This window comes from Ammospiza caudacuta, chromosome 5, assembly GCF_027887145.1.
Source record: "Ammospiza caudacuta isolate bAmmCau1 chromosome 5, bAmmCau1.pri, whole genome shotgun sequence".
Taxonomy (NCBI): Eukaryota; Metazoa; Chordata; class Aves; order Passeriformes; family Passerellidae; genus Ammospiza; species Ammospiza caudacuta.
Genome location: NC_080597.1, coordinates 30,127,618 through 30,144,996, shown reverse-complemented (window position 1 = coordinate 30,144,996; position 17,379 = coordinate 30,127,618). Strand labels below are relative to the sequence as shown.

The 17,379-nt window shown below is 41.1% G+C and overlaps 1 protein-coding gene across 1 annotated transcript in view; it reads left to right on the top strand.

Annotated features, from left to right (window-relative positions):
- The first annotated feature begins 13,321 nt into the window (after window positions 1–13,321).
- UBN2 (ubinuclein 2) overlaps window positions 13,322–17,379 on the top strand; it is a 52,352-nt gene continuing 48,294 nt past the window's right edge. Inside the window, exon 1 of the mRNA XM_058805881.1 lies at window positions 13,322–13,741. Within this exon, the coding sequence (XP_058661864.1) occupies window positions 13,322–13,741 (420 nt within the window). The remainder of the gene's footprint in view (window positions 13,742–17,379) is intronic.

Below are 17,379 nucleotides of genomic sequence, written 5' to 3'. Positions count from 1 at the left end.
TTTTTTATCTTTTGAGGGGAATTGAGAATACCATATTCTCTACTGTCTGTGCATTGATTAAAGCTCTTATTTGAATCTACAGTTGAATGTCTGATTGGTCTGTGTTGCTTCACATTGCAGAAGTTGGAATAGCATATTCATTTTGCTGTGGAAGAGAGCAGGTTTGTGGCTGATTGTTAAGTGCATATTCATTAATCAGTCAGAGGCAAGCCAATGGCCTTGGTCCCGATCTTATAGTAGTTTGCTGAAACTAAGGCAGCTGGGTGTATGTGGAACATGCACACCCTTCTGCCATATAATGTGTCTGATTTTACTGCTTTAAGCAAAAATGTGGGTATCATTGTTCAGGTGTCTAGAAGTGCATTGATAGTTGTGGTTACTTGCACTTAAATCTAGAAACTGATCCATCACACTAGCAACAATGAGCCTTTCAGCAGGGCCAACGTTACACTCATTCAAAAGAAGTGTGAAAGGAGCAGTATTTTCACTGAAAGTAGTTACAAAACTCTTCACTCATGAGCAGCATTTTTCTTTTCCATCTCAGTTTAATTAACTTGGAAACAGATTGGGAATACAATTATGAATCTTGGTACAAAGCTTCAAAAAATCATGTTGGTGACTTTGTAGCAGATGTTAAATGCATCTAATTACTCTCTTTATTGAAGCTTAACCTGCAGGAGAGCTGAAGAGCATCGAAATCCGTTACAGACCATTTTACATGTTGGTTGAATCTTCTGAAATAAGTGTGATGGCTTTGCAGCATAAGGGCTTGGGGGCCAATTTTAACTTCTCTTGTCTGTGACAAGAAGTTTTAATGCAGAAGGGAAGAAGTTTGGTTTTTAAACTCACCTTTATTTACTGTAGCCATAATGTCATATTTAATATGCTAAATAACTTGGAGTTTAGCACAGTGCATTTTATTGACTGGCAATAAAGCTTTTATCATTTAAGATAAAAAGGGGACTGCAGGGCTTTGCCTTGAGCAGTGATGAAATAAGGTATTTTACATCCTGTCTTAGCATTTTTAGGTCTTGGTAATAGAATATATATGTAGGTATTAGTAAAATGCAGAACAAGAAAAGTATTGAAATACTGGTGTTTATTTTACCTTAGAAATACATCTAGAATGTGTCTTCCATTGTTTAATCTGAGGTCATATTCAAAGAACAGAAATGAGAAGTTGCCTTAGCTGATACAGAAATGAAAGGTAGTAAAGAATAAATAAAATTTTATCCCTGTCTATTTCCATATTTCCCTAAACTGTGGAAATTTAAGGAGTCAAGGTACTCTAAATAGGATGGCTAGGAGTGAAGGCAGATGACCTATTGAGCAAGCAGGCAGTGAAGAATACATGTGCAGAGTCAGTGAAATAAGTAAATTTATTGGGTAAGTGAATATAAAATTGAAACAGTGGCACTTCAGATAATGTAATGAAAGGAAGACTAAAGCAGAAAGAAATTGCTGCATCATTATAATTTCAAGGAAGAATATGGAAATTAGAGTTATACTCTGAATAAGCATCTGATTCTGGAAAAGTAAGCTACAGAGAATGCACAGAAGCTGCTCTGCTAGCAATCATAGCATTAATAGTCACTAGTAGAGAAAGCCAAACCCCAAACAGCATGTAACTGCTTTTAGTTGAGTGCTGATCCATTCCTGATGGATAAGAAAATCAACCTTGAATTAAACTTGTTAATCCCTGAACAACAGCTATGACAGTAACACCTAAGTGAATTAAACTGGAGGTGACAAGTTCACTGTGAAAGAAAAGTCATGTCACATTATAGCTCTGGACTATAGCAGGCATTTAGGTTTATGTGGTTCCCTCAGCTGCAAGCTGGCTCATTGATCTTCATAAGAAAGCTGTCTGAGTGTGAATGGAGCTTGGCTAGTAGGCAGTCAGACACAAAGTAAACAATTACCTAAATGGCTGCTGCTACTTGTAGCTTCACTATATGGGAGCTGTGCATGCATTGAAGAAAACATGCTATACATGCATTGAAGAAAACATCTAGATTTTGCCCACTGCTTTACTCTTTGACCATTTTTCCTCTGTATTATCTCCAGAAGTAACTTCCAGTCACTCTTTTTGAAGTTTCATTTCCAAATTTCCCTCTTCCCTTTCAGTCTATGACATGGTGATTGAATAACAAGACAATTGCATGAAAGTGTTACCAGTAACATTAAAATCAAGTCATTAATCAAGTGATAGATAAGCTGGCCTAAGACTATGGTAGTGCAAGATGGTAGATTTTACCAGTGTTGAATCCAATAATTAACTCGATTTACCATAAAATATTTGCCAGAAAAACTTAAGTGTTAATTTGAAGATGCATAATGAAAAATCCATAGTTTTATTTTGAAATTTATTCAAATGGTTAAATCATATTTGCCTATTTAGAAATTGCACCTTAATTCTAAATTCAACTTGTTTAGCCTTGTTTTCTAATATTCAGTTCTTCCAGTGTTCATCATTGCTGTTAACCATTAAAGCCCAGCATTCTTTGGTTTGGTTTTTTTGTGGGTTTTTTTGGAGGTTTTTTTTGTCTTTTAAAGTGCAGCAAGTCAATTCTTGTTTGTATGAAAGACAAATTCCCCTGTAAAGGTGTCTTGCTGGCTGGAACATTGGCAGTTGGTTTTTTTTTGAAAACATGGCTGCTTAGCACTGGACAAAATTTATCTCTGTATGTAACATTGGAATATGCTTCTCCATAGTGCTGCTTGCTATTCTTCTGCACAGGTACTCAAAGACTGCATTCACCCTTTTGGCCATATTATCACAGGGGAGCCTTGCACTAAACTGGTTCTTAGCTGGGACATGATAGCTAGGATTTTTCCAGAATTGGTATTTTCCAGAATACAGTCTATCCTTTGGAAGAGACAGCCTACCTTTTGTTCTACAAAAATACATCTTGTTCAAATTGGCTTAGTTTTCCACCTTACGCAGATCACTCTGCATGACTGCTTATCCCCACTAATTTCTAGTTTGTTTCTCTGGAGCTATTTATTAGCACAGTTTTACAGTTATATCTGAGTCATCAAGGGGTTTGTTGGATGCTCCATACTTCCAGGATCCCCAAGATATTGTTATTGATGACTGATGGCTGCTTTTCATTTATTATTCTCGACTTATTTAACATTTACCTTTCGGATATGGTATTATGCTATTCTTTAAAATTAGGTATAGGACATCAGAAATGTATGCATTGCACTTGCAGGAACTGCAGCACTGTTATATTCAGCTAAGCTTGTAAAAGATCCATCTCATAGGAGATATTTCCCATTCATTCTTTATTAAATGAGCCTTTCAGCATCCCAGAGAGACTGATAGAGTCCAGTTGCACAAGTCCTTTTGCATAATTTGAAACAACTCTTTTTTTGGCCCTGCAATCACATTTAGGCACACATTAAAAGGTTACCTTTGACTTTGTAGAGTTTAAGCTTTCATTTGGAACAAATAAAGCAGGCATTTCACATCTCTGGGCAAGGGACAGCTCTCAAATTCCTGATAGGTCTTGCTTAATTGATGAATTACATTAGCATCTATTTATAGATTTAAAAATAAAAGTAATGTCTACATTTAGTAAGACCTAAATAATAAAGTGACTTTTGAAAAGACAGTGACACAGTGTATTCTTCAAATAAAAAGAGAACTTCTGTTTCAATTCATGTTTACATGCTTGAATTGTACTTAGTTGTTTCACATGGTATTATTCTTAGTAATTCTTTAGAAGAATTTAAAATAATGCAGTAAAATAAGTAATGGTCTTTAATATGCTTTTACAATAGACCTTCAAGACTATGGGTCTCCAGTTATTTGAACAGGAAATATGCTGTCTCATAGTTTGTAGTGATTCTCAGATACAGCTGAATCAAACTAAAAAGTGGGATACTATGTATGCTGTTCCATGAACATAGGAATTGCATTGAGTTTTTTGCAGTCCTTAAACCACACCTTAAGCTGGTCCTTAACTGGAGATGAGTAATAAGCCTTAGACTCCACCTTGATCACTGTAAGCAACTTGCATGCAGTCAGCTCTGTGGAAAAAAACACACACAACAGTGGAGAATTATAAAAGGTAACATTTTAAGAACACATGTAATAATGTTGACATGTTTACATCATGTAGTAAAGAACCATGCTCCAATTCCAACAGCTGCATTGCTTATTGTAACAGCTACAATTTTCTTGGATGATTTTATCCTTCTTAAGCATGATGGGATCATTATGCATGTCTACTCTAAAGCTATTTGTGCTCCTTTTCTTGCCTTACATTAATGGGTGAGGCCATTATATGGGGAGCCATTATGTGACAAAACTCAGTGTCTTATTTTGCAGAGCTGTTGAATTAACTCAGATCACATGATGTCATTGTGTCTCATGAATCCGTGTGTGAAAGCTGTCTCTAAGAAACTGTTACAAAAATTAAATTACAAAACCTGATAAACCAAGTCATAAACTGCCTGGTATATTCCCATACGGATCATTATCCTAACATTTTCATTCTCCCAGTTCAGTATTACTTTTGTCTGACTTATTCATGATGCCGCATGTGCTGAACTTAGTCATTACTGAACAAACTGAGAAGCTATCTATATAAAATTGTGGTGGTTTTCCCCACTATTTAAAGGCAGAAGAACTATTTTCTGGTCACAGCAAAGTAATTTCTGAGGCAATCTTTACAAGACTCCTGACTCAGTTTAGCCAGTTGTTCTCAAGCAGGTTTTATCACTCTGTCCACTTTTCATTCTGCACATCCTCATTCCCTACTGAGTGTTTTCCCTTCCTGTCTCCCCATGAATGTGATGGCCTTACAGGACTACTGGACTACTGTAAAGTACTGCTGCTTTCCACTCCTCCCTTCCTCCCCTTGCACCACCTCTGAGCATGATTTGCCTCACTCCCACTTCACAGGCATTCGAGGCAAGATATTTTCAGATTTGTAAAACGCTAAGTCCTGTTGTTAAAAACGAGAGCAGGCTCCCGGTACTAAAGTGATTTCAGCATTTATTATAAGAAAAAGAAAGGCCTGAAGCAAGGGGGCCCGCGGGCCGAGCATGAGCATTCCCGTCGAGGATGCTGCAACGCCGGCACTGGGTCTTATTGAGCAGCGATGTCCCCGATGGAGCGGCAGGCATTCAGTGGGTCAGAAGCCCCTTTTTATCCTGTTTTTTGTCCCTTTGGATTGGTTTCTTTTTGTATCCTTCATTTGCATGAAGGCTTAAGGGGCTTGATTGGCCCATGACAATTCTGTCCAGGCTGGCTCGTTTCGCTTTGGGTGGGGCACTTTACTTAGGTGTATTACGGTACGTTGAGTATGGTGTTTCTTATAACTACCCTTTTAAACCCCTTTTATCGTAACCTAACTAACAGTACATGCTTAACAATCTATCAACTATTTTACATCAGTTTCTAACCTATTTTTAACACTGTGGAAGACTAAAAAGTCAACATGACACTAAGAATAACTCAGTCTCTTGAAACAGTGAGGAAGTGTTCAGATAAGAGTAGACTGGACTATTATTTACCAATGTCAGGGGTAATTCTTTTAAGGTCAGAAAAATGACATCTGAAATAGAAAAGTTATACAGAAAATGTAGTTTGTTTTCACAGGCATTTTGGGTATGTAGCATCCGGTCTATTCTTAAAATCATCACTTCTATTGCTGCTATTCTACACTTGTTTTAATATGCTCCAAAAACTTCACGTCATGTCTTCTGAAATTTCAACTTGAGGTGGAAAAAAAATAGTTTTAAAGAATTTCATTTGTCTGTTTAAATTATTCATGTATGAAAAGTCGTTTTTCATATGTAATTTTTGAGATGCTATTTTTAATACTGTGGCAAATCAAAAGCAGCTTTGTGTTGAATCTGCAAGTTCGGTATGTAGTTAATTCTCAGTGATAAATATGAGCTTTGCGTTTTTGAAGGCAGTTTGGCTTGGAAAAAAATCGTGGAAATATGAAAATGCTGAACTGCACATGCAAAGTATGCTTCTGACTATTCTGATCATAAGCTTGTATGAATGTTAAAAATGTAGTAATTTGTTTATGCAATCACTCTCAGCTGTCTGTGATAATGTGTACTTACCTAGGTGTGGAACTTACATCAGTAAAAGCAGTTTCTAAAGTGCTGAGAGGCATTGAAACACTTGGGTAGGAAATTGAAGTTTTGGTGAAACCAGCTTGAAAGTGAAAGGAGGAACAAAAAAGAAAAATATTTCTTCAAGGTCACAGAAAATATTATGTTGTATGTTTTAATAACTTTAGACGGTTGCTTTGCCATCTACATATATGTATTGCATGAAATTCTCCTTTTGGGGAGGATGATCATTGCATAACAGGTGTTGCCTGAACAGTAACTATAATAATTTAAAATATATTACAGTATTTAATAAAAATAGGTTTCCTATAATTATCACAATATTTATATTTCACTAAAAACTAGGAAATATCACCATGGCGAGTGACCAAGGCTCCTCTAGCCAGCACTCTTCCTGAGTCCACTCTCAAGGACACCAAGAGTGTTCGTCTTCTCCAAGGTCAGCATCCACAAAAGAGACCCTTGAGAGGACAAATCTGTGGCACATTACCTTTTGTACTTCTGAGAATTACTTCCAGACCCTTTTACTTCATTAAACAGCATTACTACCGCTTTAAATGTAGAATTGCAATTCACACTGAGAACTCCCTACCTGGCTAGTCTTTCTTTCTCGTTTTACAGGTGGGTGGCACAGCTACAGGAAATCATGACTCATATTCTTGTGTGGCTTTCATTGCTATTGGGAGAATAAAACCGGCAGACAACAATGCAGAGATAAGACAATAACCTGACTCCAAAGTTTCAGACAGCTTGGTAATCTTCGGCTGCCTCCAGGGGTGCTGGCCTGATGGAACGGGCTTTTCATCGGAGATAAGCATCCCATGCCACAAATATCTTTAAAGAAATAGTGCAAATGAGGAACAAGTGAGGGACAGCTCCCCAGAGCACATAATCCGTCTCAACTTCTGTAAACATCTAGGTGTTTTTACACTTTCAAATGAGCAGGTGTGAATCATAAAAGAGCTACCATTAAAGAAGTCTATGCTTTTCAAAGACAGCTCCTTTTCAGTTTTAAATTCTGCTTAGGTACAGTTTAAGTGATTGCCATAATCAACATGTAACAGGCTGATGCTCCTCAGTTTAAGTTTCTTTGTCAGTTCATTGAAGTCTGCTGCCTTTCTATATGCTTGTATTTTTAAGGAAAAAAGTGTGTGTGTGCCCACGCATATTACTGGGTACTCCTCTACAAAATCCCTTCTATGTTTATTTCTGATTAATTTTCTTGCTCTTCTTTCTATCTACAAAAAAAAAAAAAATCTAGGATTTCAACTGAAAGGTTATTTTAAAAACCTATTGAATCGTTCAGGTTGAAAAGTACAAGTTTAAGTTCATTGAATCCAACCATTTGCTCAGCAGTTCCCTAGCCACCACTAAGCCATGTCCCTAAATGCCACATCTACATAGCCCTTAAATACCCCCAGGGAGTGTAAGCCAGCCACTTCCCTGGGTGGCCTGTTCCATTGCTTGACAACCCTTTTGATTAAGAAATTTTTCCTAATATCCAATTGAAACCCTCTTTGGTGCAATTTGAGGTCAACTTTTTCTTGTCCTATTGCTTGTTATTTTGGTAATTCAGTGGCTTTAATTTTCTTGCGATCACTTAGAAGGTAACTAATTTTTTCCCCTGTTTTTTCTTCCTTATTAGAAAAGTAAAGAAAAACCTGCAAAGAGGAATTTCCTAGGGATCCACTGCTTGGCAGAGAAAATATCTCTAGGGCTGACATCCCCAAATTAATGTCATTTAAGACAGAATTCACACACCACCTGGAATCATTACTACTATAGAAGTTTACAGCTTATTTGTCAAACTCTACTAAGCTCACCCTTAGCACTAGGACAAAAGTTGCATGCTTGCTCCAGCAAGAAATTTTGACACCAGAAGCAGAAACAATTATTAACAATTAAGTAAAAAATAAGATGTAACTAGAAAAGGGTTCTTATCTTGTTAGTTATAATTGATTTTGCTACTGTTACCCAAAGGAACTACTGACCCATATTCTGCTTGGTAAATGCACGTACTTAAGAGCTGATGTTTAATGTCTTAATATTTCATCTTCTCTCCAGGCTCAAAAGATGTTCCCACAAAAACTTCTCCAAGCAGCTTGCTCTTCCTTGGCAAGGATGCAATTCTTCTTTCCTTTTTCTCTCTCTGCTTTTTCTTCCTAACTTGCAACTCCATCTAAATAGAGCTCTTGAGGCTTTGAATTTTCTCTGAAGTTTATCTCAGTCAACAGTCTTATCCTATGTATTAGCTTAAAAAATGTTACAATGTTCTGTAGGCCATAAAAATCACCAGTCATTCAGAACTTGTGTCAGCTTTAAATTTCTCATTGAGAAAATTCTTCTGAACAGCAGGGATGATAACACCTTCACCTTTGGTTGAGGAACTCACACTACCATGACACATCCCTTCTTGTAAATCCGTTGACTTCTTTCATGTGATGACTTGCCCTGATTTTTAGCTTAAGTGAGATAAAAGCCAGCATTCTTTTTCCATCAGCTACCTCTGAGATACAGTCATGCCATTTATGTTGTTCTGGCACAAAACACGGTGTTGGAAGACCACTCCTCATCTCAGCAAGTGAGCAAAAGATGCACCTAAATCCAGTGTTGGGGTGAAAGTGCTTCCAGTTAGAGGAGCAGTAACTACTTGTTGATAAAAATTGTTATTTTTAAAACTATTTTTAAAACTTCCTACTGCCATTGAAACCTTGCACTTTTGGTCAGATTTGTTCAAAGCATTTCTTAAAGCTCTGGAGAGGAGTTCAGTGTCTCTTGGGCTCAAATTCTCCAGTAAGTGGGGCTTGAGCAATTCACAGGGAGCAAACAAAAACGTATGGGATAAAGTTCATTATCACAGTTCCTCTGCCTTGAAATTGTGACAAATTAATATTACTGCCCCATCAAAGGAGATCCTAATTACCTGAAGCTAATGCACACAGCCTTCCTAGAGTGAATTTGGCATTTCTCTTCCTGCCTACAGTCGTTCCAAACAGTTTACTTCACTGAAAAGTGTACTTCAGACTTCTCAAGGATGTGGCAGAGCTGCTGATAACAGCTCTTAAATACACATTCCTGAGGAAAGAAAGCTAGAGGTATATTCTTCTGGAAACAGTATTTTTACTTAAAAGAAAAACAATAATAAAAATATGGGGGGGGGGATCCTGCAGATAAATCAGTTTTCTGAGTGGTATGAAAGGCATTGGTGTTTCATTTTGGAAAAAAAGCAAGTGGTTTATTTCTTGATTCTGGGTCTAGCAGAGAGCAACTTAGTAAAGCTGTAAGAGAAAAGAGAAATTAAAAAAAAAACACACTTGAGTTTAGAAATCCTCATTAAACAGAAAACCAGCAACCATATTGTTGGTGCAGTGGATTCTTGTGATGCAGCAGCAGTTCTAGTAAAAGCTACAGAAACGCCAACCTACCTGCAGGCTGTATCATCTCCTGACACAGAAATAGAAGCTGCAGCTGCTGTGGCAGCAGTTCCAGTGAAAGGACCACAAGGATCAACAAGCTGTGTGATTGGACCATAAGAAATCAAGGATATAGTGAGGAAGCAGCTGATAGTAAATGAGGATATTCTCTCTGTCTTGGAGACTTTGGAGCAGTGGAGATGTGACTACCACTGCTATGAGCTGACTGCCACTACAGCTGTTACCTCTAATGCAGATCACAGTGGTCTCCTTAAGGAAAGGAGAGAACAAACTGCCATCCCATGCCACCTAAGCTTATTATGTAGTAATAGCCTTTGAAACTGAAAACAAGCTCCTTGGAGACAGATATAATTGATGATTAGGACAGCTCTGCATTCTGGTGGTACCCTGGGCCTGCTGCTGTGGGGTGTCCCACCCAGAGGAAGCCAGACAATGGCTTCCATGAGGTCCAGGAGAGCAGTGACCACTGGTCTGTAATGAAACAAGGTACAGCTCTGTACAGCTATCCACAACCAACACAGCCCAAAAACATGAGAGTGCTGCAGACAGGGAAGCCAGTCCAAAGCAGAGCAGGAGGATCCAACCTGCACCAAAGTAGAGGCCTCTGCAGTTTGCTGGTCTGTCTCTGTTGTTTGCTGTATTTGAAACTAAGTCAGGTCAACAAACTGCTGCTCACTGATGTGCTGTAGCATCTGTAGTTCCAAGCATCCACTTTGTCTGATCTACTCATACTGGTTTTCACCAGTGAAATAAAAAGCTGTTTCAGTATCACCTCTCTTTGTGTAGTTGTTAAATTTTTTTAAACTCTTAGTGTGCCTCTCTGTGTCCTTCATATAACATACAAAGGGAAGGAATCTGTATTCAATGTTGGACTATTTAACATGGCCATATCCTGAGAGAAAGCAAAGTAACTGGCAGCACATCTCTAGTTACTTTTAAAAAATGATACTTGTTAAATTTGGTGTTGTACGGACAAGGGCAGCACATTATACTATGTACAGACAGTACCTGAGATGGAGCTTAATGACAAAGAACAAAACAGGTAGGAAAACAGAATAAAAAGTATGGATAAATTACAAATCTGACTCCTGAATGTGTTTGAAATGGTACAAGCCTGGAACTGTTATGGTGTATTTAAAACCAAATTCCTTGAGAGGTTATGATCTAGCGAATTCGGTTGTTTTGTTTTCCAAATGGTTCTAGTGTGTCAGACCAAATGTAACATTAACGTATTCCAGTAACTACTATGCTTGGCTCTGCTGCCAAGGTTCTTTTTGATTTAGTTCAGATACACAGAGCAAACTGTCTTTAGTGACTTCGCTCTAAATGCAGAGAACCAGAACTACTGTTTGTCCAGTTGCACAAACAAATACTAAGCCTTATAAAAATGGTATGTGCACTCTAAGATGCTTAGAGATTAGATAATACAGAAATAGAGGTTTACTTGTCTAATTAAAATCCTAGGAGAAAAGGGGGCATATGAATTACTATTTCATAGTAACCTTAGATGTGAAAGGCTGCTTCTAATATCAAGGTCTACAATCTCAGAACAAATGGCCACCTGAAACTGTTTCCAAGAACTATTTCTGGTTTTCTCTGTAATCCTACCATGGGTTGAATGTTGATTGTTCCTTTCCAGCTTTTTTCCCGCCGACTTTAAAAGCATGTTAAAAATCTGACCAAGATGTGGTTCCAGGTCTACTCTACACTGGTCTTCCTTGTATCTACACTACAAGACAATATGAAGCACTGGATTCAGGTACTCATAAAACTGATTTTATTCTGGCATGCCCTACATTGATTACTTCTGAATATAGTCCCCTATATCTTAGTTAGGAGACTGAAAGACTGAATGGAGTTTTATATTAGATACTTAAAATACATAGTTTATCACTTTTCATGGATATATCCAAGTATTATCTGTCAAGAAACTAGCTGCTGTATTCTTCTTGTACTTATTTCAAGGTCTAGTCTCCCATCTGGTAATTGAAAAAAGAGTTCAGCAGAGTTGCAGAAGAGCCTGTGACTTCCACATAAGATTTCTGTTTGATATGCAATAAACTGCTCTTTTTCTGAGGAAAGGCCCCTTTTTACCATCTCAGGATTTAATGGCATAGATTACACAGAAACTTTGATGAGAACCAGAATCTCCAGAGGCCTGGAGCTTAGGGCTGCTCACTCAGTTTGAATCCAGAAATACATTTCCTATTTTGTGCATCAGCTGATAGCTGTATGAAATTCTCAACAGAGAACAAGTGCAACTACCAAATCATGTTATTATGATGCTGAAAGCCGAAACATATTTGAGGAATACATCCACCTCTACTAAGCTTGCTAGTCACACCACAACATGCAAGGCTTTAAGATAAAACAAGTCCCTTAGACTATGAAGCTCAACAAAGTTTCAAGCCTCAAAAGGAAAGTTTACATTTCTCAGATCGGGTCAGTCATTCCAGTGACTTGCTGCTGCAAGCAGTATTCTGGAATGCCCTCCATTCCCTGTTACTGATGTTATAACTTTCAGTAATATTGTTCTAGTGTCACGGATCTTCTCTGGAGTCTAGATGAAATTAAAAAGTCAAGTCAAAAGGCTTCCTATTCAATGACAGGAAAACATCAAGCACAGTGATGGATGTAGTTTGAAAAGTGGAGTAATGTGATGCACAGAATAGTCTGTTATCATTATGCAAAATAATAGATGTAAATTGCCTACTTTGCATGAGTACATTTTTTAAAAAGAGAATAGACTCCTACTTAGTATTTCTGAGACTAAAAAATGCCCCCAAAATGGTAATATCTTTTTCTCTGCTCCAATGAAGTTAGAGGATACAATACTCATGATGTTCATAAGCTTCCTGAAACTTCACATCGCCTTGGTGGCATACCTCCATCTGGAAATACCAGCCATCAGTCTGTCAAAGTAGGTGGTGACAGACTGAAACACTTGCAGTATTTGCAGGCAGCTCCTGCTCATGAGGGAAGTCTCGCTGCTGCTCAAACCCTGCCTTCCTCGCGTCGTCCCCTCTCTCTCTCGCAGCTCTTTCCCCACAAGCCCCAGCTGCTCCCTGCAGTCAGAGCGGGTGCCCTCCAGACCAGGCTTGGCCGCTGAACAAGCTCCGTGCCGTGGAGGGCAGACCGGCACCCAGGGCAGCGGCTGCTCTTCTGCAGGAACAAGCTGCGATCAACCCCGCCATACGGCACGGTTTTGTAAAACCCCGATGTCCTCTGCTGTTCCACTCAGCGTGGGCTGATGCTACAGAGACACGGCGCGTCCGCGCCGTTCTGGCTGGGAACGCCGCTCTCCCCGCACGGGTGGCTTTTCTCTGGTGACTGACCCGCAGCCGCCGACTTTGGGGACCTCAGCGGATCTTCCCGTCAGCAGGCCCGGTGCCCCAGGAGGACGAGCGCTCTGCAGCCCCGCGGCTGCAGGAGGCGGCGGGCCCGGCGTGCGCATCGCCCCGGCAACCGGGGGCGGGCCCGGCGCCCGCGGCGTGTGGGCGGCGGCGGCCGCGCTGACGTCCGGGGGAAGCTGAGCAATAACAGCAGCGACGCGGGCCCGGCTGCGCCTGCGCGGGCTGCGGGGCTGCTCTATTTATGTGGGGGGGCGCCAAGATGGCGGGGGCGGCGAGGAGAACGTAGGGGTAGCTCCGACCGGGCGGCGGAGCGGGGAGGAGGGAGAGGGAGGAGCCGGGGCCGGTGGGAGGGAGCGCGGAGAGCGGTGTCACCGAACGTGTGAGGCGGGGGCCGGCGGACGGCGGGCGGGGGGGGGGCGGCGGCGGAGGAGGATGGCGGAGCCGCGCCGGGTGCCGTTCATTAGCCTGTCACCCGTGCGGCGCCGCGAGGGCGAGAGCCCGGCGCTGGATCGAGAGCCGGCGGGCCGCGACCCGGAGCCACCTCCGGCGGGCCGTGAGGCGCCACCGCCGGAGCCGCCGCCGCACGAGCCGCCCGGCGACAGTGCTGCCCGCCCGGAGCCGCCCCGAGACCCCAGCCGGCCCGAGCATCCGCCGCAGCGGGAGCCCCCACGGCCCGAGCCACCGCCGCTGCCGCCACCGCCGCGCCAGAGCGGGCGGCAGGAGCCGCCGCCGCCGCGGGAGGCGCTCCCGCTCCGCCAGACGGTCCGCCTGGAGGTGGTGCTGAAGGACCCCACCGAGGAGGGCTGCGTGGAGTTCAGCTACCCGGAGCTGCTGCTGTGCGGGGACTCGCGGGTACGGGACTTCCCCTTCTTCCCTCCCCTCCCGCCGGCACGGACCCCGCCGGGCTTCCTCCTGCTCCTGTCGGCTGCCGGCGGCCCCGGCCTTGCCGACGGTGTTACCGGTTACCCCTTGCTGCTCGGGGGTGGTCCCGGTACGGCGGGAGGGGCGGCGTCCTGGAGGGATGTCCGGCTGCCGTGCCGTCGCTGCGGGCTCCTCCTGGTGCTGAGGCTGTGCCCGTGCCCGTGCCCGTGGGGGGAAGGGGAGGCTTCCCACTTGTCCCTGAGCTGGCCAAGGGCTCCCGGCTTCTCCTGCGGGCTGAGGCGGAGAAGCGCCACTGTCTTGTGTCCCGCTTACTCCGGCTCACCTCCCTGCCGCTCCCCTTCCCTGCCCCGAGAGGTGTTGCATCCTCCCTTCCTGGGAGCCCTTTACCGGCAGCTGAACGAAACTCTTGACCACGCCGGTCTGTATTCCGGCTTGTCCCTAGGCTCTGTGCAGGTAAATAAAGTCCTGCTCTGCTATAAGCCTCGAGAAGCAGGGAAGTGATCATTAGCAGACTTGGAGAGGAGTTTTTGTGGTCTTGGCGGAGACAGGGATAAATGAGAGTTAATATTGAACAGGTAACCACACCTGTAAGTGTTGAGAACTTAATTCAAGGAAATAACCAAAGTGTTCTTCCTTTCTTGTTCCTTCCAAGCAGAAAGTGTTTGATACTTGAACTACTTTGTTTTTTTAAGGATAAAGCTTCTGCAGACTTTAGGAAGCAAGCAGTGTTAGCCAATCAACAGGGCCCACTGTTCCAAGTAGGAAGGAGAGACACATGTCCTTAAGCTGGTTACACTTGAGCTGCTCCTTCTTAGTTGTACTTATTTGAGTGAAGTTGTACTTGATTTAAATAGTTGTGGCTTCTCTTTAATCCAGTGCACAGTTTTAGAGAAAGCTTGTCTCTTACTGGAAAAAGCAGAGGGCAAGTAACTACTACTTAGAAGGTTGTGGTAGATCTGGTGATAAAAGCAAGTATCAAATACCAGTACAGATACTGCCGTGGGATTTTTACATCCAGGACAAATTTGAATATGGTTAAAACTTTTCTTCTGCACCAAAGTGTTTCTAGGAGATGACGGTGCTGTGGCTATACTTAGCAAGCTGCTCACTTTTTCTGCTGTAGGAGGAATATACACACTGGATTGTGTTCAAGTGTGGAAGGCAGAAAAATCAGTGACTGATTTTAATCCCTCAGATCTTGTCATGCAAGTTAAAAGGTTCCTTCTGTTCATCCTGTCCTACAGCTGTTGTGGGCAAACAGTGCCAGTTATGACTCCTCAGAATTAGTGTAGCATAATCATGCTGCTCTCTGAAGTGCAATCTTTCTGAGCAGTTCTGTGAAGGTGAAAATTGTGTTAGTGTTTAGAAGTGGTTCAGTACTTGAAGGCTGGCTTTTCCCTTTGGCAGTTCCTAGTTCCATAGCTGCCTTTTATTCTGAAGGTTGGTGGTATCCTAATCACATGCTCAGGGAAAAACGGGCTCTTTCTGATGTAGTTCTGATGCAAATTCCATGTCTTCTGGGGGTGGGAGAGCATTGATTTAGGGGATTTTGGTACAACTGGGATCAGAAACTGCTTTTATGGTAGAGACAGTGATAATAATGCTTTATAAGAAACTTCATATATGTTTCAGCTCCTTAGAGTCCAAATTAAAATGAATGGATTGTAATGGCACTTCTGTTACTGGGTTGTGGAACAATCAGCTGATTTACTATGAAAACAGTGTCATAAACTAGTATCCTCTTAAAGTGATTCTGAACTTTTACTCATGTTTAAAACCTGATGTATACTTGGCCTGTCAGTTTAATTTCTTGCTTGTTACATGCTATAACTTGGAAAAGCTACTCTAATATTAGGGAAGATTTAAAATCTTGAAATTTGCTTTTTCAAAGTAGGTAGTTACTAGTTGGTAGTTAATTTTGTGGTTTAAAATGGAGTTTTAGATTTCAAAATTTGTTGTTTTAATAATGTTTCAATTTAAAATTAACAGTTCAGATACTTTACTATGCAATTTTTTTGTAGAGGTGAAGATGGATTTGGTTTTCTGGAAGCTATTGTTGACTCCTCCCTTATAAAAAGTTTCTCAACTTTTTAATAACATTTCCCATTAAAATTTAACATTACAAAGTCAGGAGCTTCTCTGTCTATCTTGTAGTATTCTTGTAGGAACTGTAGCAACCAAGAAAAGCTCTCCAAAGGAAGGCAAGCACTGGTGCATAGGCATAACTTCAAATATGGCTTTAATAGGCCATGATAATAGTAGTTATATAATAATGAAGTGATAGAGAATCCTAAAACTGATCTGGCAGTGCAACTTATGTCTTTTTTTAATTCTGAATTTAGGTTCCTATGCTGAATCAGAAGCTAGTGGAAATGTTTATTTTAAACACTTGTGCTGTCCTTGTCCTTTTTTGCCTTGATAAAGAGAACATCCTTTGATACGGTTGTTTGTAGAGCTCATCTTCTGGGAGGAATTATGTAAAGTTTTGAATGTGAGTAATAAGTTTGTGTGGTTGAAGGAATTATTTGCCTCTTAAATGCTGGCAGAAGTGAAAGTGTGCTCCCATTTCTTTTGGGGTGGCTGAGGCTTGGTGCATAAAACCCAAGTCAAAGTGGATGAGCCAGAAGCTCAAGTTGGCTTCTGTTGAACAGGCTCCAAAGGTGCTGAAGTAGTAATGTCTTAGTTCAAGAGCCATCCATCCCTTAGAAACAGTCAAACAACTAAAATTTGCTTGAATTTCAGTTTTCAGTACTGAAGCTTAAGTAAATTGCTACTCAGCTTTGAGTGTTTGATGAAGAGAGGCAAGTTAACACTTAAGTACTAAGTTTCATTGAACTTTAGGCTCAATCTTGTCTCCTTTCACAGTTAGAAAAAAGCCATATATGCCTAGCAGAAGATGAGGAATACCTTTTCCAACGATGTTTCATGAATTGAGCAGTATTTTATACTTAATTATGCCTGCAGGAAATCAGTAAGTGGCGTTAATTTATGTTTTAGGAGTAACTATAGCCTCTATTAATTTTTTTCTCCAAATACTCAGTCTGGAAAATGTATTGTAATTATGTGGTGTTTGCAGTTTTGCTTAGCTTACCTTCCTCATTACATTGGTCTTGATGCTAATGAGCTGGTTTGGTCACCATTTAGTCAATATTCTGGCTTCTTAAACTGTGGAGGAAAGGTCTTCTTTTCTGAACTTTTTTTTTTTATTCTTCATACATCTTCATTTATTCATTGGTGAGTAGTCCATGTGCAATAAAATCAGTTGCCATCCATAAAGTTCTGCAAAATGGAATTCCATTCCACCATATTTTAGCATCCTAGTACCTTCCTCCTGGCAATTCCTGTATTTATGTGAACTCCAGTTTGAAGGAGGGCAGCCCTGTTTTTCTGCCATGACTTATTAAAAAAAACCAAGAGCACTATGTATACTCTGTTCATTGACTTTGTCTCAGTGAAAACCTCTTTTCTAAAAAACACCAAAAAGTAAGGGGCTACTCCCTCCTTGTATGTATAGCTGCAATATGAAATCTCTTTTGTGGCTAACATAGTTATGATCACTGAAATTAACTCTTGCACTGTAATTTTTTTCTTTAGATAAAAGACTTACA